The sequence below is a fragment of the Rhinatrema bivittatum genome, chromosome 7 (genome assembly GCF_901001135.1).
Source record: "Rhinatrema bivittatum chromosome 7, aRhiBiv1.1, whole genome shotgun sequence".
In the NCBI taxonomy this organism is placed as follows: Eukaryota; Metazoa; Chordata; class Amphibia; order Gymnophiona; family Rhinatrematidae; genus Rhinatrema; species Rhinatrema bivittatum.
The window spans coordinates 162,817,227-162,838,223 of NC_042621.1; the positions used below are offsets into that span (position 1 = coordinate 162,817,227).

The 20,997-nt window shown below is 41.8% G+C and overlaps 1 protein-coding gene across 1 annotated transcript in view; it reads left to right on the forward strand.

Moving 5' to 3' along the window:
* The first annotated feature begins 2,694 nt into the window (after positions 1 to 2,694).
* The window catches only part of LOC115095563, a 29,932-nt gene continuing 11,629 nt past the window's right edge, over positions 2,695 to 20,997 (forward strand). The window contains exons 1-2 of the mRNA XM_029609462.1: positions 2,695 to 2,833; positions 3,942 to 4,021. Of these exons, the coding sequence (XP_029465322.1) occupies positions 2,770 to 2,833; positions 3,942 to 4,021 (144 nt within the window). The 5' untranslated portion in view covers positions 2,695 to 2,769. The remainder of the gene's footprint in view (positions 2,834 to 3,941; positions 4,022 to 20,997) is intronic.

The window sequence follows — 20,997 nt, forward strand, 5'->3', positions numbered from 1 at the left end:
CATCTAAATAGCAGATGAAATTTAATGTGGACAAATGCAAAGTGATAAATTTTGGAATGAATAATCCAAACTAAACGTAGATAATGCAGGGTTTCATGTTAGGCATCATTACCAGGCAAAGAATCTAGGAGTCATTGTGAACAAGAGGCCATTATTTTTAAATCAACGCTGAGGTAGATCTTCAAAATATACGCGCGTGCGAACAAAAGTACACCAGATTTTATAAGATACGCGCGTAGCCGCGCGTATCTTATAAAATCTGGGGTCGGCACGCGCAAGGCTGCACAAAATCAGCAGCCTGCACGTGCCGAGCCGCGTAGCCTGCCTCCATTCCCTCCGAGGCCGCTCCGAAATTGGAGCGGCCTCGGAGGGAACTTTCCTTCCGCGTCCCCCCACCTTCCCCTCCCTTCCCTATCTACCCCACCCCCCAGCCCTACCTAAATCCCCCCCTACCTTTGTTGGGCAAGTTACGCCTGCTTGAAGCAGGCGTAACTTGCACGTGCCGCCCCGGCATCCCCCGGCACAGGCTGCAGTGCCAGGGGACTCGGGATCGCCCTCCCGGCCCGCCCCCGAACTGTCGCCATGCCCCGGACCGCCCCTGCCCCCGGACATGCCCCCGGACACGCCCCTCCCGCCCCTTTTACGAAGCCCCGGGACTTACGCTCGTCCCAGGGCTTTGCGCGCGCCGGCGGCCTATGCAAAATAGGTGTGCCGGCGCGCAACTGCCCTGCGCGCGTAAATCCTCCCGGATTTACGCGCACAGGGGTTTTAAAATCTACCCCATAGTGTGTGGTGGAGGTCACAAAAGCAAATAGAATGTTAGATATTATTAGGAAATTAATAGAAAATAAAACAGAGATATCACAGTGTCTCTTTATCGATCCACTATGCTTCTGCAACTCAAGTATTGTATGCGGGACTAATCACTACATCTTAAAAATTATATAGCAGAGCTAGAAAAGGTACAGAGAAAAGCAACCAAAATGATAAAGAGGAAAGGCTGAATGACAGACCTCTTCAACTTGGAGAAGAGATGGCAGAGAGGAGATATGATAGATATCTATAAAATCTGAGCAAAGTGGAACTGGTAAAAGGGGAACGGTTATTTATCCTTTTAAAGAGTACTAAGACTAGGGGACACTCTATGAAGTTAATAGCATACGTAAATCAGGGAAAGTATTTTTTCATTCAATAAAAAATTAAACTGTGGAATTTTTTGCCAAATGATATATTGAAAGCAGTTGATGTAACTGGATTTAAAAAGTTTTGGACAAGTTCCTAGAGGAAAAGTCCATAAACCAATATTTGCCATGTAAACTTGGGAAAGTTTATTCCTGGAGTGAGCAAGAAGGATAGGATCTATTCTTTGGGATTTCTTATGGTTCTTATGCCAGGGGAAAGTAATTTACTGCAGTTAATTATTTGTATGAACTCCATGAAGGTGTCCAGGGTACAGGGCTAGTGCAAGAGTATTTGGTACCCTAGGCAAACCTTCAGTCAGGCACTCTCTCCCTAACTTACCTACTGGTGGCAGCTCCAGCACAGCCTCTTTTCTGCATTAGTGGCTTCATCACAGATTTCTCTTCTTTGGCAACATTTGCTCCAGCACTGCACAGCACCCTCTGAGCCTCGTAATGGATGGGTTTTGCCTCCTTCGAAATTTTGGCACTTTTGGTGACCGCCTAGTTTGCTTAACGGAAGCACCGCCCTGCTAGGAAATTCCCAGCAAGTCCCTGCATCCAGCAGTTTCCTAGCAGCTTAAGCAATAATGCACTTTGCTTCAACATTGCTCTAAGTAAATACAGTTATTGATGACCCTAGTATAAATAACTTTATTTTAAAGAACTGTAAGATATGATGTAATCTCTATATAAATTTCTAAATAGACATCATATGAGCCGACAGACTTTGCCAAAGTAGTATTGTGAATTGACGAGACCTCATATATGTGGCGGGCTGTTCAACCACAAGCCCTACTGCCACTATTAGAAAAACTTGCGGTGATGTAGGAAAACTTTTGCACCGTCTTCACGTTATAATCATTGGTCTCACAGAAAAACTGGATGTGTAACCGTGAATATGTAACAGTTTACTATGCAGCGGGTTATAAACAGTAGGTTATTTTGTTACTTATCGTAGCGTGGTGTTGCAGATAGGGTATAACACTGGCTCTGGCCCGACACGGCTCGTGTTTCGGAGAACCTTCTTCAGGGGCCGCTCAATGCCATTAATTTCCCAGTTCTGCCAATCAGTTCCACTACCGGGCTGCAAATGTGTTCGGACAGCAGCCCGGTAGTGGAACTGATTGGCAGAACTGGGAAATTAATGGCATTGAGCGGCCCTGAAGAAGGTTCTCCGAAACACGAGCCGTGTCGGGCCAGAGCCAGTGTTATACCCTATCTGCAACACCACGCTACGATAAGTAACAAAATAACCTACTGTTTATAACCGCTGCATAGTAAACTGTTACATATTCACGGTTACACATCCAGTTTTTCTGTGAGACCAATGATTATAACGTGAAGACGGTGCAAAAGTTTTCCTACATCACCGCAAGTTTTTCTAATAGTGGCAGTAGGGCTTGTGGTTGAACAGCCCGCCACATATATGAGGTCTCGTCAATTCACAATACTACTTTGGCAAAGTCTGTCGGCTCATATGATGCCTAGTATAAATAAGACATTGATGTTGATTTTGTAGGAATAGAAAGAGACACATACAGATTGACATAGAAAACTAGACAGAGCTGCCTGGTTTTGAGGATTAACGATGCAGTATATTTTCATAACTTTGTGGGGAGTCCTACTCTTCAATTCAGCATGTCTTCCAACAGGTAAGTGCACTCTAACAATGGTATCTGTACGTTTCTCTCACAGTATGAACGTGTAACATATTATCGCAGCAATTTTAAAAGCCCTTCATCCACATAAAAGCCCTTCCTCCATATAAAATACCCTTCATCCACATAAAATGCTCTTACATTTGCATATCCTAAGGACAATTCAATGACATATATTGTAGCAATTTCCAAAGCCCACTTACATGGGTAAAGGGCATTTACACTTGTAAAATCCAATTTTAAGCATGTAAATGCTTTTTAAAATCAGGCCCAGAGAATGAATAATGATCTTAATGATTTTGATTATTTAAACTGTCATAAGAAAATGCCAGTTAGTATGATTGTTTTAATATCCCTTCAGATCCTGCATGAGTGGGATGTGCTACATGAATCTACAGTCTTTCTATTGCATTAAGATAAAAGTGGAAAATTGATTTTGTAGTTTAGAAAAGTCTCTGATAAAAGCTATATTCCAAATTATTTATTTGTGTTTTGTGGACCCACCTAACAAATGTGAAAAAATCATGGATCCCACTGCACAATCATGAGCCTTCAAAGTCACTTTTAGAAATTCTTTCCAGCTTCATACTGGCTGGGCTATTATTATTAAATAGAAGGAGGTTAATTTCGAACCTGACCATTTAAATAACTTAACCAGTTTTATCTTATCTTTATCTAAGCTACGAGATATATTCAGTGGCATGACTAAATTCAAACAGGTACATACAATAAAAATTGTATACTTACCAAATGATAAATGTTTAAATGCTCACAATTAGCATTCAACACCATCAATTGCATCAACATTTGTTTTGTTCCCTTGAGAAAGGTGCTGTTTAATGAAATTATCTCTGACCTCTAGGTAATGCTGTTCCAATCGAATAATTTAATTTAAATAACGACATCAGCATAATACAGTATAGTGTCCTCCTTCTAGAAAATCCTTTGTGATCCACAAGTTGAGAATGACACATCCATTCTGACATTACACCCGCATCCATCAAACTTTATCCCTTCTTAAAGACCTTGAAGAAGAGCTACTACAATTTTATGATCCTAACAGCATAATAAACTTCTTTTCTGTGTGTTTTTTTTTTTTTAGCTGTGACAAAGGATGATAAAGCCAGCAATACCATCAGCAGTAAAACTGCTAGCTTAAGTGACCTAATTGACCAATTAGAGGTAAAAATGTTTGTTTGTTTGTGGATTGCTGCCCTGAGGCATATCACTTGTTGAAGTGTCTGTTATTTTGATCCAATATTATTTCCCCTTTTTGCACTGGACAGTGATGTCCAGCAATGGCAAAATCCATGTCCTGTAAAAAGAAGTTTATGGTTTTTCTTTTACTGCCCCAGAATTCTATTTGTATGTCAATTTATCTTACCAATCCAACCAACAAGTCAGTGTGCACCCAGCGACAGAAATTAGATAGGTACATGTGTTAAGGTGGCCATTCAACTATTTAGCACAGAATTGCAATACTTAGGGATTGAATCACTAAGGCTTATTTCATTTTCGTGTCTGTTAGGGAAAACATTTTTGGGGGCTGATAATCAGCTGACCCTTTGGGGTTTGATGTTCAAAGAATGTGTCCAACTTGACAATCTTTGGACTGAATATCTAAAGTTAACCAGACCGCTGAACTTTGTTCCCTCTACTTACAAATTTAAAGGGACAACTTTGATTCTATTTATATATTCAGCCTGAAGATGGTCCAGCTGAATACCTGTCTGTAGGTAACTGGGCAAAGTTGTCTAGTTAGCACCTGCTATTTGACCAATCAGCATTAACCTGATTGGCCAACCAGTATAGAATATGAGTACCAACCAGCTAGATTTTAAACACATCCTGGAAACACTCCTATTACCATCACTTTTTTTTTTCCCCCTGTGGGCAATGATTTTCCAGAACAAATTTAGCTAATTGGGGGAGTTAATTTCAAAGCTGAAATGCAGAACCTCCAGGGAGGCATTCTCTGAAATATTCCCTGTTCCACAAGCAGGTGCCCAGAGGCAGGCAGAGCTCCGGAGTTTCAATGCATGGATGAGACGATGGTGTAGGGAAGGGGGATTCAGTTTGGTAAAGAAATGGACAACCTTTTGGGGAAGGGGGAGACTTTCCTGAAAGGACAGGCCCCATCTTAACCAGTGGAACTAGGCTGCTGGCACTAACTTTATAAAGGAGATAGATCAGCTGACAGTCACTCAGCAGTGCATGGTTTGGAGGAAGCTATCTTTGAAGGATACTAATGAAACAGGAAAGTTAAAGCACCCCAACAGAGAGGTTCCAATAAAAGTAAAAGTAGTCCATGTGCCTATAAGTAAAGAATCACCTGAGCTAAAGGATTCCAAGTTATTCCTATCAACTGAAAAGCAGTTGTTAATACAAACAATGCACTTTGAAATGTCTGTATGTCAATCCCAGAAGTCTAAGAAGTAAGTTGTGAGAGTTAGAGCATATAGCAGTGAAGGAGGAAAGGCATAATTATTAGCTCAGTGACCTGGTGAAGGAGGATAACCAATGGGACAGTGCTATATCAGGGAACAAATTATATCACAATGATAGTGAGGATCAACTTGCTGGGGGTGTGGCGCTTTATGTCCGGGATGGCATAGAGTTCAACAGGATAAAGATAAAGATACAAGAGACTAAATGTTCAGTAGAATCTACAAGGATAGAAATCCCATGTGTGTTGGGTAAGACTATAGTCATAGGAGTATACTACTGTCTACCTGGCCTTAAAATGATGAGATGGATGATGAAATGCTATGAGAAATCAGGGAAGCTAACCAATTTGTCAGTGCAATAATAATGGAAGATTTCAATTATCTCAAAATTGACTGGGTAAATATAATATCAGGCATGCTAGTTATTTAAAGTTCCTGGATGGAATAAATGACTGCTTTATGGAGCAATTGGCTCAGGAACTGATGAGACAGGGAGCTATTTTAGATCTAATTCTTAATGGAATGCAGGATTTGGTGAGAAAGGTCATGGTGATTTAGCCACTTGGCAATAGTGATCATAACCAAGGAGATGCAAGGAAAAAGAGAGTATTGCAACCAGTATTTGTTTTTCTGCTGAAAGGATTGTTTCTTGGGACAAAGAAAAAAAAAAAACCCAACGGGAAAGTAGAGATGATTTTTGCTTCAAGGAAAAAGAGAGTCTGGTAAACTTCAGTGGGCATTGGGTTTTCTGCTTTCTGTATTCTCTTAGGACAATCTGAGCCAGATGGTTTTTTTGTTCACAAAAAGAATGACAGGAACAATGAAGAGTATTACTTTTCTGGGTACCCAGTAGCTAAGTATCAGCTGAGATTTATTAATAATTTACTATTTTATTCAGTTGCTTGACCTAATTGGCATAAAAATTCTATTTTCAGTGATTTTGTACACTGTACTTCAATGTTTTTTTATTGTTGCTTATTCTGCAACATTTTCCTAATTGGATGGCGTTATAATTTTATCTCTTAATAGGCTAATGAGATTGAATTCTTGTAAGTTATGTAATTTCTGGAAATTGAGCCAAAAAAGCAAAAAAAAATTCAGGGCTGACTCCTAATATACTTTATGACCTTTAGCATACATTCTAGCATTCAGTTGCCTCGGATAGGTTTTACAAGTCTAATCTGTGTAATCTCATTACTGTAACTGTCTTTGATTTCTTCAAACTAATCTGGCTGCATAGGAAAACCATTTCAAAACACCCATATGATCCACCCTTTGTCATATTTAGTATGACAACATAATGACTTAGATTTAAATGGTAATTATAAAAAGGTCTATTGGGACTTAGACAGTCAAAGTGGTTCTAGGTTTTGGGTCATCAGGATACAAAGTAAGGGGTGAATTATAAAAGAGTTGCTTGCATTAAAAGGCACATATATATGAGTATCTCAGCCAAGCATGAGCAACTCATATTTTAAAACGGCCCAATTACATGTGTGTATGTGCATGCGTGAACAACCCATTGGGTAGAAAAAGGGGTGGAGTTAGGGCATGTCAGGGGCATTCTGAGATGTGTGTAAATAGAGGTTTAAATCTCACGCCTGCAGTGCGTTTTGGGCTATTACCCGTGCTTATTTACTTATGCTCTTGATGAGATGATTATTTCAGCAAGCGTCTCAGGAGGGTAGCAGTAAATGGTGAATATTTATATTTATAAATTAGAAAGAGCTAAAAGCAGTAGTAAACTGTTGAGTTGGTCAAATTGTTAAATGTCTTGTCTTGGAAGAGTCTTTTGTTAGGCTATTAAGATGATAATTGTATGAAGTATTATCGATGAAAACAGTCTTTTATGCTGAGTGATTGTTTGATTTTGATTTTAGTTTATATGTTTATATAATTATGTAAACCGATATGATGGTACCTAACCAAATACCGGTATATAAATTTTAATAAATAAATAAAATAAATAAATAAATCTGAAATGACTGTGTGAGGGGTGTGGGTAAACTGGGGGGGAATGCAGGCTGAAAAACCTTAGGGGCCTTGATAACATAGAGATAGACTAGGCAAACTAAGTGGTTTAACTGTTTATTTCCTTCATGCACGCTTGTTTTAAAATTGGCTTACTTGTGAGTGTTAAAGCTGATAAGGCCTAAGGAAAGATATGTAAAGGAAATTTCCTTGCATAACCACTTAAAACTAGGAGCATACATATACACATTGGGGTAGATTTTAAAACCCCTGCGCACGTAAATCCTCCCGGATTTACGCGCGCAGAGCACTCACATGCCGGCACACCTATTTTGCATAGGCCACCAGCACGCGCAAAGCCCCGGGACATGCGTAAGTCTTGGGGCTTCGTAAAAGGGGCGTGTCCGGGGCGTGTCCGGGGCGTGGTGACGGGTCGGAGGCGGGTCGGGAGGGCGGTCCCGAGTCCCCCGGCACTGCGGCCTGTGCCAGGGAATGCCGGGGCAGGCGTAATTTGCCCAACAAAGGTAGGGGGGGATTTAGGTAGGGCTAGGGGGTGGGGTAGATAGGGGAAGGGAGGGGAAGATGGAGGGACACGGAAGGAAAGTTCCCTCTGAGGCCACTCCGATTTTGGAGCGGCCTCGGAGGGAACGGAGGCAGGCTGCGCGGCTCGGCGCGCGCAGGCTGCCGATTTTGTGCAGCCTTGCACGCACCGACCCCGGAGTTTATAAGATACGCGCGGCAACGCACGTATCTTATAAAATCTGGTGTACTTTTGTTCGCGCGCGTGTATGTTTTGAAGATCTACCTCAGCAGGTGTATATTAAATAAATGTGCACTTGTGTGGATGATTTAAAATTGCAGTGTATATACACTTGCATGTGCTCATTTTAAAGTTACCAATGACCATCTAATAGTCCTATTGTAGGTGGGTTTGGCCCTTTTCATACATATGTTAGTATTTGAAATAGGGGATTGCAATGGGATATACTGACATTAAGAATCATTTGCAGTTTTGAAGTTTTTAAATTAAAGCAATTCTCTCCCCAGGAGGAAGGAGGCAGGAAATGGCTAGTTGTTTTTTTGTGGCACATTAGTTAGATTAATATAAATTTGTGGGAAGTGGATAGAGCTCCAAAACATATTAGTAACTTTTCTAGCTGTCACTACCAGTCAGAGGAAATGGAAGGTAGTAATATAATATTCTAGTTAATTCAATAAGCCCAGCTTAGCAGTTAGCTAGATGATGAAAAATACAAACCCAGGTCAACTGGGCCTACTAAGATTCACAATTCCTCACAATTGCATAGATAAGCAGATTTAAAAACTTTCTTATGGATGCCATGCTACCACACCCATCATTACACTTACACATCCCTATAAACATTTTACAATAACTCCATAATTATCAAATGAACAGACTCTTCCTGAAAAGAGAGCTCCTTCAATTCTTGTCCTGTTAGTGAAGACCACCCCAGCAAGTGAGGAAACTTCTTGTTGAGGCTTTACCAGTTTTTTGCTGGTTTCATTGGCTATTTGCTCTACTATGAAGGAGCAGTTTTTCACAAACACTGCCAGCCCTTAGACTCCAATGTTGGGAATTAATAATGCAGAAATTTGTGCCAACTGGACAGATTTAATGGTGTGGTGACCCCTTGGGTCAGCCACTAGATGATCTCAGGTTCCTGTTTAGAACATTTACATCTACAAGCCTTCCATCCCTTTCTACTCCTCCCAACCTGGAGAGTTTGGATTGAATGCCTCACCCTATTTAGTGCAGCTATTTTAGTAATCTGTGGGGACTTTTTGAGTCGACTTTAGAGCAGTGAGGATATAATTTTTCCACTCTCTGGTGACACCTCCCTAGGTGAGGCAAGCACCAGTGACAGTACCTGCTGCGTGAGATTTTTGATGGCCAATGGAGTTCAGGCATGCCTCGTCTGTGGTTGGTGTTTGCTGTTGCAGGTTCAAAACTCTTTTTGCAGTGACTGACATTGGGATGCATGCTTTAGCTTTCTTACCTTTTACGTTCATTGGCCTTTAATTTTCATGGCTGTAGGAGTGGTGAGTAATACTTGATAGGGTTCTTCCTAGCGTTATTTGAGAGTGGTTCTCTGAGGAAAGCTTCTGATCAAAACAGTGTCACTGAATTGTATTCTATGTGCAACGTCAGCTTGTGATCATGGCAATGCAGCATTGATATGTTGAGAGGACTTAGAAATAATACTTTGCAATATGAAGTCATTGAGTCTGTTAATTGAAACAAATCACATTCAATCAAGATTATTTTTGGAGATGGGGTGTTAGGTATTGGAATGGGATGCCCAGTAATCATCTGAAATGGGTTCAGATTAGTGTTTTATTAGGATTATTGGCAGTACCTCTGGTCAGGGTAATCCGGTTTATTTTGCAGTTTTAGTAAGTCTAAGTCAGTTTAGTCATTCATTTATCTGCAAGGAATATTCATACTACTTCAAAAAATCTCTTAATTCATTTATGCAAATGAAAACATGCTTAAAATGCTTTCATATAAATCAATAGAGGTGACATTGCACTCAATATGACAGAAGAAAGAAAAACTCGTTTCAATTAAATAAAAGTAATCTTTACTTTCTAAAGGCAGTACAAAGAAAAATCCTGTAACAATCATGGTACCAAACAGTAGTAGGATGAAAGAGTTAAGGAAAAAAAAAACCTAATCAGGAAGCATCGTCCTTTAGCAACAGCACCCGAAAAAATAACAGGTTTTAGAATGCAATTGTAATAATCCACATCATATCAAACTAAAACTGAGTTATTTCATAGCAGCAATATAATGAAATATTTTGAGAAAAATTAGATCTCAAAATTTTAATTTGTGCCAAAATGTGATTGCGTACCCAGACATGGCTGTAGGTCTCAAAATATTTAAATTTCTTAAAATAACTTCTTCATTCCATATAACTAGACTTTCTTAAACAATGCATAATATTGTTGCGATTCGGGTCGGCCCCGGAATCAACTACTCACGCCATCAGAGTCCCACGTTGGGCCTGCGCTCCCCGGACCTCCGGGGGCCTCGGCCGCCGTGGCTCGGCGTCTCCCCGCCTCCCCCGGGCCTGCACTCGCTCCTGCCCAGGCCTCTTTGCTGCGACGCAGCAGCCGCGCTCCTCGGTGGCTGGCCCCGCCCCCTAGACGCGCGCGCGCGTCTCTGATTTAAATTTAAAGGGGCCAGCGCGGAATAGGCAGGGGACGCTCCTGATGACGTCAGACGCTGCAGGGTATTTAAACCCTGCAGCTCAGCCAAGAGATTGCCTTGCAACCGAGGTTCCCAGGTTTCCTTCCTGTCCCCAGTTGCGGCGTTCTTGCTTGTTTGTCTCCTACTTGGCTCCTGACCCGGATTGGCTTACGTTATTCTTGGCTTCTGACCTCGGACCGGCTTGCGTTGACCCTCTGGCTTCTGACCTCGGACCGGCTTACGTTGACCCTTGGCTTCTGACCTCGTACTGGCTTACGGAGATCCATTGGTTCTGACTCTGGACTGGCGAGCAACGACCCTTCGGCACTCAACCTGGACTACAGCGGACCAGGCCCCCGCGGGCCCTCCTAAGTCCCAGCGGGCCGGGGTCCCTACGGGCTCCTCCTGGGGGGACTCCGGCTTCCAAGGTGAATCTCCTAAGTCCCAGCGGGCCGAACTCCTACGAGCTCCTCTCGGGGGAGATCGGCTTCCAGGGCGAAGGTTCTCTCAACACAGTGCCAGCACACTATCACCTCTTTCCTCGCCAGAGCTCTTGGTCGCATAGGGCTCCCAGAGTTCCACCTTCGGCCAGTCACCAGTCTGTCCTCGCGCCTCCCGGTCGGGGGTCGCTGCTGCAATCCTTACAGCAGTTCTTCCTCCGGCTCCGATCGGCCCAAGGGTCACGAATCCAACAATATGATTCTAAGCTTATTAGTTTCATTCTTATCATAGCTTCAGTTGTCTGATCTGTTTTAAGCACTTTCAACCCATACTGATATTTATTTCTATAACCAAGTTAAATATATAGAATTCTTGTACTTTATTTCCTATATTGTGTTTTTTTGTCTATTGTTTCTTTATGTATAATAATGGTGGTAGTTTTTATTTTCCTCTAAAAAATGAAAAGGAATTCATTGTTTATTGATACACAGGCTAGTGAAAGATTCTTTTTCAGCTTGCACAGAAAATCTAAAATAAATATAAGTAGAAGCAGCATAGAAACAGAAAAATGGCAAATGATAAAATATATTATTATAGAATCTCAACCAGGTACATTAGAACATATTACATATTATTACTGTGCATCAATACATTATTTATAAACACACACACTCATACACACAGTTACCATAATCACTTTTCCTTTTGTCATTCCTATTAACATCACAGGGCACTACTGGCACAGGAGAGAGGAAGGGGGTTTTTGCTAGGGCTGGCATTCCACAATTCACAGTACAATTGAGGAAACAGACAACACAGACAGATATGAAAATAACAGTTTCAGAATTCTGCTCTCTGTGCAATGCAGTTATCATGACTCTTAACACAAAATTGATTCACTCATACATTACCCAAAATAATCCTTGGCAATAACAGACAAAACAAAACTTGCAATAAATCTCAAGTATACATTCGCATACATTCACACTCAATGTCCCCAAAACTGTTACTTCTACAATAGACAGCTAAAACAAACTCAGATCTCCCTAAACATGAGAGCCATTCATTCACACACAGTGATAAACAGTAAAAGCACTACACAACACACAAACGTTTATGTGATTCCTCATTCAAACATAACCACTATCTCACTTGAAAGCACTCATGCATTCTATTCTGGATGTCTTCCACACTAAGGGGTAGATTTTAAAAGAATGCGCGCACGCATGTTATAAAATGCCGGGTCGGTGCGCCCAAGGGGGAGAGGATTTTTTGCAATAACGCACAGCGACGCATTGGGCATTCCCCAGTTCCCTCCCAGTCCACTCCAATTAAGGAGCGGACTGGGAGGGAACTTCCCAACCTCCTAACCCTGACCTCCTTTCCCCTTCCCCTATCCTGCCCTCCCCCTATCCCTATCCTACCCCCCCCCCCCCATAGCTTTAGCCTACCTTTTGCCGCATGCTTCGAGGAGCCAAGTTGCGTGTGGGATCCCCCGGCACAGCGGCAAATGGACTGCTGTGCTGGGTACCTCTAGCCCGCCCCCCCCGTACCGCCCCTTCAGCAACCCCGGCCCTAATAGCACTAGTATAATTTGAGAGCTCACACAACACTGTGACTAGGCTTAATCAAATACTATCCCTGCTACCTGTCTCAGGTGGAGTCTTCCAAGAATTAATGATGTAGAGGTAACTGTAACCAATTTCACAAAGCAATCCTCTTGAGGTTAGTTCTACTCTACATAAGCAAAATAAGCACAGACACTAAACAACTAAACAAACCTAAACCCATTTAAACAGAAATGTATCTCACCTGTCAGTATGCTGAGCAAATGCCCAAATTGATGGGGACCCTTACATGGGGAGACGAGGGTAGAGGAAACCAGGGACTCTCTAGTCTGTACAAGGAAAACAAAAGCAAGAAACAAGCCTTTACTCCCCTCCCCCCTTCTTATTCCATGTCCCATCTCAGTTGTCAAAATTGTTGTGTGCTATAAATAAATACTTAACACTGGCAGCTAAAAGAGAATAATCTTTATTCCAGAAAATGGAATATCCCAAGAGAGTGCAATTACTAGTAAGGGGAATGCAGGAGCAGACTCAGAGAATGTTAATAGTAAATTAGGTTAAATAGTGGCCTTCTGGTTATGCTCTGAAGTAGGCAGACACGGCTTGACTGAGCTCCTGCTTACCTCCTGTTCATTCACCCTTTTTTTGGAGTCTTTTTGCTGTTTTACTTCTACAAAAGAGCAAGATGCTTTCCGCTAAAGATCTGAGGAAATGCTTCAATCCATCCTTTTAGGCAACAAGGACAGTAAAGCAAAACCTGCAAAAAGATACGGAAAGACCAGCTCCAGGGAACAGTTACAAGATGGCAACTCCTTTTTGGAGGACAATTTGATGGAGAACAACTCTGCTACATTTGTCTCAGATGAGATGTGGGCATTTATGGACAACTTTGCAGAGCGTATCTCTGCCAAATTAGATTCTTGTCTGGGGATCATCACTGAGAAAGTGGCACTAATAGTTAAAGGGTGCACAACACGGAGCGCCTTGAGGAGCATGAAAAAAGTTTACTGACCTGGAAATCACTGCTACTGCTACTTCAGCTAAATTGGAGAAGATAGAAAGAAACTACTTGGCAGCCTTAGGCAAACTAGATGATTTGGAAAACCATTCCCGCTGCTCCAATATCTGAATATTATGTGTTCCAGAGCGCATAGAAGGCGCTGAAGCAGTTACAATGTTTTCAACATGGCTGTCGAACATATTGCAGATGGATGTGATGCATACCCACTTCAAATTGGATCGTGCACACAGCGTTTTAGCCGCAATGCCTTCTCAAGGTGGGCGACTTAGAGCGGTTATTATAAAATTGCATAACTTTACAGATATGCAATGACTTTCTCTGAAGCTTTAGCTTATGTATAGGTACCTCAGCAACCGAAGTTTGCGGGTATTACAATCTTTCAGTTTTTTTTCTCTGACCAAGATGTTTTGGCAGCAATCAATGGTTCTTTATCGGCTATTTTGATCTTTCTTTGATGGAAGATGAACTTTTTTTCTTTTATATTTTTTCTTCAGGAAGGACTTATAAGCCTTACTTTGAACAGTTTCTTGACTTTTTAGGTCGCTATGAAAATTGTTACACGTTAGGCATAGTTGTGGAAGCCGCCATTTCTTGTTTTCTTTTCTCCTTTTTTTTTTCACTTGCCACAGCTGAGCACTGTAACTTGCTTGTTTTTGAACTTTACAGACTTTAGGTCAAAATATTCTGGACAATGGTGACGTGCCCTTTGATCCTTTTTTTTGTGGCACGCATGTGTCTATTGCTGCTTATTCTGTGTGTTGTTTTCTGCTATTTTATACAGCCTAGGGCAATTTGTGCCATTCATTTTTATTTTTCCCTGGTTTTCTGGAGATATATATTGAGCTGCTGGTCCTGGTTTACCTGTTTAATGCTTCTTTTATGCCATTAATGTATTTCTCCTTTCAGTTTTCTTTCAGTTGAGTTTTTCCTTTTTTGTCTTTCTGTTTTTATTTATGACACAATATTGCTATTGTTTTGGGTTAGAGATCCTTCCTCTCCTTTCTTTTATTTTATTGAGCTGGAGTGGATGGGTATTTGCCTGGTAATCCAAGGAGTTGGAGGGGCTGGGAAGATTGGGGAGGGGGGTTGGTTGGAACCACTTTGGGGAGGATGAGCTCTTAGTCCCTTTTGGGCATGGGTGTGTTTGGTTCCTGGTGCAGGTTGGTTATATGTTCTTGTTTGGGATGGTCCCTCCCCTTGGGTTCTTCTGGGGGTTTCACTTGAGAGGTTCTGGGCTTGGGGGGAGGGGGTTGGGTTCCTCCTGGATTTTTCCCCAGGAAGGCTTGTTGGGTTGGAAGAGGGATGGGTGGGTCATAAGGTTTTGCATTCTCTACCCCAATTTTGGAAGGGTAGATGTTTATGGTATACTGGAGTTCTTAAGTTGCAGCCTTTTTCCTGTAGCACAGTTTATAATCAGGGTTGGTTCTCCTGATGTCACTCTCTGGACTAGTAGCTGTATGGGTGTTTATTTGTTGCCCTCTATTGGGTGTTACTCAAGTTACATCTCACAAGCTCTAATGCAAAGGTCTGGAATAATGGCTAATGCGGTGACCTGTCTCTCCTTGAATGTTAGAGGCATTTCTTGCCCTATAAAGCATAAGAGATTCTGCAGATGGCTCAGAGGAATCATGTGCAGATTCGTTTTTTGCAGGAAACCCATCTCATTGCAAAAGAACATGAGAAGCCTCAGGTCTGGATGGGTAGGCTCTGTGTATTACTCCTCTTATAATTCACATAGTTGGGGGGGGGGGGGGTTTTGTACATTAATTGGCATTTACCAATTACTGTAAACAGATCACTGGCTGATACTGAGGAGGAAGGTTCATTATTTTGGACTTACCCTGTTTTTTAATATTATGCTAGTGAATGGCTATGGGCCAAATGTGGGTCAGTCGGCCGTCTATCGATCTCTTATGGACAGGTTATTTGTTCTTGGGTTTCAGCAGCTCTGCATAGGTGGTGATTGGAACTCCTGTCTTGTTCCCTTATTAGATAAATCTTCAGGGTCTAACAGTATGCATCTTTCATCTGTGCATACTAAAGACCTTCTTAATACTTTTCATTTGCTAGATATTTGGAGACACTATCACCCTGGAGACTGACATTATACTTACTTCTCACCATGCCATACACATATAGTCGCCTTGACTTTTTTTTTTATGTTTCCCTGCCCTGGTTCCTTTTACACGTGATAGTGTTATAATTGTCAAGTACAATTTTGGATCATCACCATTTGTTTTTTCACCTAATGTTTCTCGTTCCTTCTCTTGGCATCTAAACACCTCGCTACTGGAGAATACGCAGTTTCAAAGTATGGTCCATGATGCGATAAAAGAATTTGAAGAGCATAATCCAGTCTCTAACTATGATCCCATTTTGCACTGGGAAGCCCTTAAAGCTTATGTTCGGGGTCACATAATAAGCTTTGGCAGTTTTTTTTTATGTAAAGAAAGGAGAAAACAATCTGAACTCTTAATATCAAATATCAAAGACCTGGAGCGTTGCATAAACAGACTTGTTCACCTCATATGCTTAAGGCTCTGGAGGCTACCCGCCGGGAGCTTCAATCTCTGGATAGGGTTAAAATTGTCAAAGTTCTTAAATATATGAAGCTTAAATTTTATGAACATGGTGATAAGCCAGGTGCATTTCTTGCTGGGCAGTTAAGAAAAAAGCTGGCAATGCCTATATCTCTAAGGTATGGAAGCCTAATGGTTCCCTGATCTCCAGTTATAGAGAGGTGGAGGAATCTTTTGTGGAATTTTTACTGAATTATATAAAGATCCTGTCATAGCCTAAGCTTCTGCCAGATCAGATTGACCGGTTTAGCGGCACCTATCACTTTGCTGGAAATACAGATGGCTGAGGCATTCGTACCTAGAGGCAAATGTCCCAGTCCCGATGGCTATCCTATTGAATTTTATAAAACATTTTACCAGAAGTTTGCGCCATCCTTGTTTCAATTTTCAACTTGGCTGGGAAAGATACTTTTCCCTTGTGAGACATGGCTGACACTACGGTTATTCTCCTTCCTAAGCCTGGTAAAAGCTGCAGTTGAATGCAGTTCCTATCACTCCATCTCACTCCTGAACTCTGACATTAAAAGTCTTGCAAAATGTTTGCAGCTCTGCCTGGAGCAAATGCTTCCTTGCTTGGTTCATGAGGATCAAATGGGCTTTATCAAGGGCAGGCAGACTACTTGTAATACGAAGCGCCTATTTACTATTCTGCATCTGGTGAAGCAGAGGGGTATTTCAGGATTCTTGCTGTCTTTAGACGCTGACAAAGTATTTGATAGAGTGTCATGGCCATTTATGTTTGAGGTTTGGCTAAGGTGGGTATTCTGCACAGTTTGTAGAATGGGTTAAGGCAATGTATGCATGATCTAGGGCATGTTTGTTGGTAAACGGGCATTTAACTCCCTTTTTTAAGATTGCCAGAGGCACTCAGCAGGGCTGCCCCCTGTCATCTTTGTTGTTCAATTTGGTCATCGAACCTCTGGCTCGGGCTTTACGTCAACACCCTAAAATTACTGGAGTGAATCTTGGTGGTCAGGAGCATATTATAACCTTATATGCTGATGATGTTCTTTTATATTTAACTAACCCTTGAGAATCAGGACCTGCACTAATTGATCTTCTTTGGGGATCTTCAGGATATCAAGTAAACCTGAACAAGTCTGAGCTTTTTCTTTCTCACTGGTGATATAACCCCTTCCAGATTGTCTTTCTGTCTTTTGTTGAGTCACAGATGGTTTCAAGCACTTAGGGATTTTTGTTACTAACAATTTTAATTCTTTATATACCGCAAATTATAGTCCAGTGATAAGTCAAATAAGGGAGGATTTGGTTAAGTGGGGACATCGCTCTCTTTCTTGGGCAGGGAGGATTAGACTTTTTAAAATGAATATTCTGTCAAAGCTGTTGTACTTATTTCAGCATTTCCCTTGCTCAGTGCCTGCTAAAGTTTTTGTGGAGGTGCACAAGTTGATGGCTCAATTTATCTGGAAGAACTATAGGGCTCAGGTGAAATTAAGACAACTGTGGTTGCCTAAACACAAGGGGGCATGGCTCTTCTGAATTTATGGCTTTATTATTGGACCTGCAGGTTAATTTGTTACATGAGTGGTTACACAGGGGGGGGGGGGGGGGGGGCTGCCTCATGATTGGCCCAGAAAAAATTGCAGGCTGAATTGGTTAACTTAGCCATGTTGCCACTTCTTCCCCCTGGGTCTCCGGTAATTAGACGAATCATCTGATGATTAAGTCCAATATTAGCTCATACCCTGTGTGTTTGGGGGTCAAGTTTGTACATTTTGGAATTGGATAGGGATACACTTTCTCTCATAGCACCCTTGTTTGAAAACCCTCTGTTGACAGGTATCACTTTTTCTTTCAACTTATAGGGACTGGAGAGCTAGGGGTTGCTTTTTATTTCACAATTGTGGGAGGATGATACTTTTTACCATTTTCTGATCTCATAGAAGAATTTGATTTGGAAGCAGACTCTGAGGCACTTATCTTCAATTAAAGGACATTTTAGCCTGCCACTTTTCAGTGGCTAACCTCTTGAGACCTCTTAAAGGCATGGGACTCTTTTTGATTGAACCTGGGGATATGCGCAAGGGAATATCTTTGATATATAAGTGCTTGTTGAAAGATAAGTACGGCTCTGTTACAACTCCCAATTTGATTACACAATGGAACTCAGATTTGGGTCTGAATTTGGGCAAGCAGGCTTGAAAACGTATCTGGCTCTCAGCCTACCACATCACTATTTGTGCTTGATGTACAGAGCTCATGGTTAAGTTGCCTCAAAGAGCACACCATACTTCGGTATATTATTCTAAGGTTTGCTCCAGTACGAGTTCTGTACGTTGGCGGGGCTGTGGTCAAGAGGGCACATATATACGCATGTGACAGTTTTGACCATCTGTTCAGCAGTTTTGGTCACAGGTGACTCAAGAAATATTTATTTATTTATTTATTTTATTTCAAATTTCTTCTATACCGATAACCGTTTGCACATCGTATCGGTGTACATACAACTAAGAACTATTGGGCAAGGCCCTTACATAGAACAATAGCAAAAAGGAAGCAAAACAAACTATATATAACGTGAAGAGGAGGAGCAATAAAACGGGTATGTTAGGCATAAATTATACCCTGTATAATACATAATACATAAACTATAATACAAGGTAAAGAGAGGTTGGGAGTGGGAAAGATAAGGGTAACAATAAGGGGAGTATAGATGACAGGAGGGGGAGAGAGGGTTTCTAGTGATTAAGAAATAACTTACTGGCTGTCAGGTATTATTTGTGGGAGGGGGAAGGGAGTAGAGGGTAGGCCTGAAGGAACAACCATGTTTTTAAATTTTTTTTTGAATTTAGGAGTGGAGGTCTCGGTGCGTAAGTCAGGGGGTAGGGAATTCCATAAGGTGGGACCAGCAAAGGAAAGGCTCTGTTCATAGTAGAAGTCAGTTTGATGGATTTGATTGAAGGGGTGCGGAGTGTTCCTTGGAGGGCGGGACGAGTAGGTCTTGTGGTTGTGCGAGGAAGGAGCGGGGGGTTGATCCATTGGAGGTTGTCATTTGTAATGCTTTTATGGATGAGGGAGAGTGCTTTGTAGAGTATGCGTGATTGTATAGGAAGCCAGTGAAGTTCAATGAGAGTAGGAGTGATGTGGTCTCTTTTTTTGGAGCATGAAAGAATACGTGCAGCGGCGTTTTGTAAGAGTTGTAACGGTTTAGTATATGTTGAGGGGAGGCCGAGGAGGAGAGAGTTACAGTAGTCTATTTTAGAAAAAATAATAGACTGAAGAACTATGCGAAAATCAGAGAAGTGTAGTAAAGGTCTGATTTTTTTAATAGTTTGTAGCTTGAAAAAGCAGTCTCTTATGATAGAGTTTATAAAGGGTTTGAAAGTGAGATTGTTGTCAATGAGAACACCCAGGTTGCGAGTGTGGGAGGGGAAGGATGTGGTGGAGTGAGAGAGGGGGATAGGGGGGTGAGGATGTTTGGAGGAAATGATGAGGAGTTCAGTTTTTTTAGGGTCAAGGGCAAGGTGCATGTCAGTGAGGAGCTGGTTAATGGAGGAAAGGCATGCTTCCCAGTTTTGGAGGGCGGTTTGTAGGGAGTCAGAAAAGGGGAAGAGAATTTGCACGTCATCTGCGTAGATGAAATGCTTGATACCAAGATTGGTGAGAAGTGTGGTAAGAGGAAGCATGTAGATGTTAAAGAGGGTAGAGGACAGAGATGAACCCTGGGGGACGCCCTGGAGAAGGTTGATAGGTTCAGATTCAGTGTTATTAGTTAGGACGGTGAAGTAACAATTTTGAAGGTAGGATTGTATCCAGGAGAGTGCAATTCCAGATATCCCAATGCTTCTGAGGATGTTGATGAGGATATTGTGATTGATGGTGTCAAACGCAGCAGAGATGTCCAACATGGCAATCAGATAAGAGGAGCCAGAGTCAATACCCTTGATTAATGTGTCAGTAAGTGAGATTAGAAAGGTTTCTGTGCTAAGGTGCTTCCTGAAACCATATTGCGTTGAGGGAAGTATATTGTGTTGTTCAAGGAAGAAAGAGAGGCAAGAGTTGACTAGTTTTTCAAGGATTTTAGCTAGGATGGGTAGGTTGGAGACAGGTCTGAAATTGGAAAGGGTGGAGGGATCAAGATTGGGTTTTTTGAGGATGGGTTTAACCACTGCTTGTTTGAGAAAATTGGGGACTGTGCCTTGTTCCAGTGGGCAGTTGCAGATGTTAGACAGGGGTTTGGCAATTTCTTTGGGGATAGATAGGAGAAGTTTAGAGGGGATAGTTTCAGAGGGATGTGAGGATGGTTTCATCTTTCTTAGGATGTTCTCTATTTCCAGCGAGGAAGAAGAGTCAAAAGAGGACAGTGAGGCTGTGAAATTGAGGATAGGAAGAGTCACATTATTGGGGTTGTGAGAAAATTGAGCAGTGAGAGAGGAAACTTTATTTTTAAAGAAATAGGCTAATTCATTGCAGAGATTCTTGGAGGTAGTTGTTAGAGGTTGCATAGAGGGGGAGCTGGTCAGGTCAGAGATCATAGAAAAAAGGGCCTTGGGATTGTATTGCAGACCATGTATCTTTTTAGCATAGTATTCTCGTTTAGTACGGAGGATGGTGTTTCTGTATTCGTGCATGCATTGATAATAAGTAGTTTTGGTTGCTGGAGATGGGTGTTTGCGCCAGGACCTTTCTGCAGCTCTCAGGTGTGTTTTGAGATTTCTGAGATCATGTGTGAACCAGGGTTTTCTATTTGAGCAGCCGGGATTGATAGTTTTTGTTGTTAAGGGGCAGAGATTGTTAGCAATGTTGCTGGTGAGGTCGACCCAGGAGGAGAAGGCGCTTTCTGGAGATGAGAGGTCAAGTTGGTTATCAATGTCAGATAATGCTTGTGTGAGAGTGTCCAAGCTGCAGGTTTTGCGGTATTTAAAGGATAGGGGTTGTGATGGGTGGGTAGGAGAA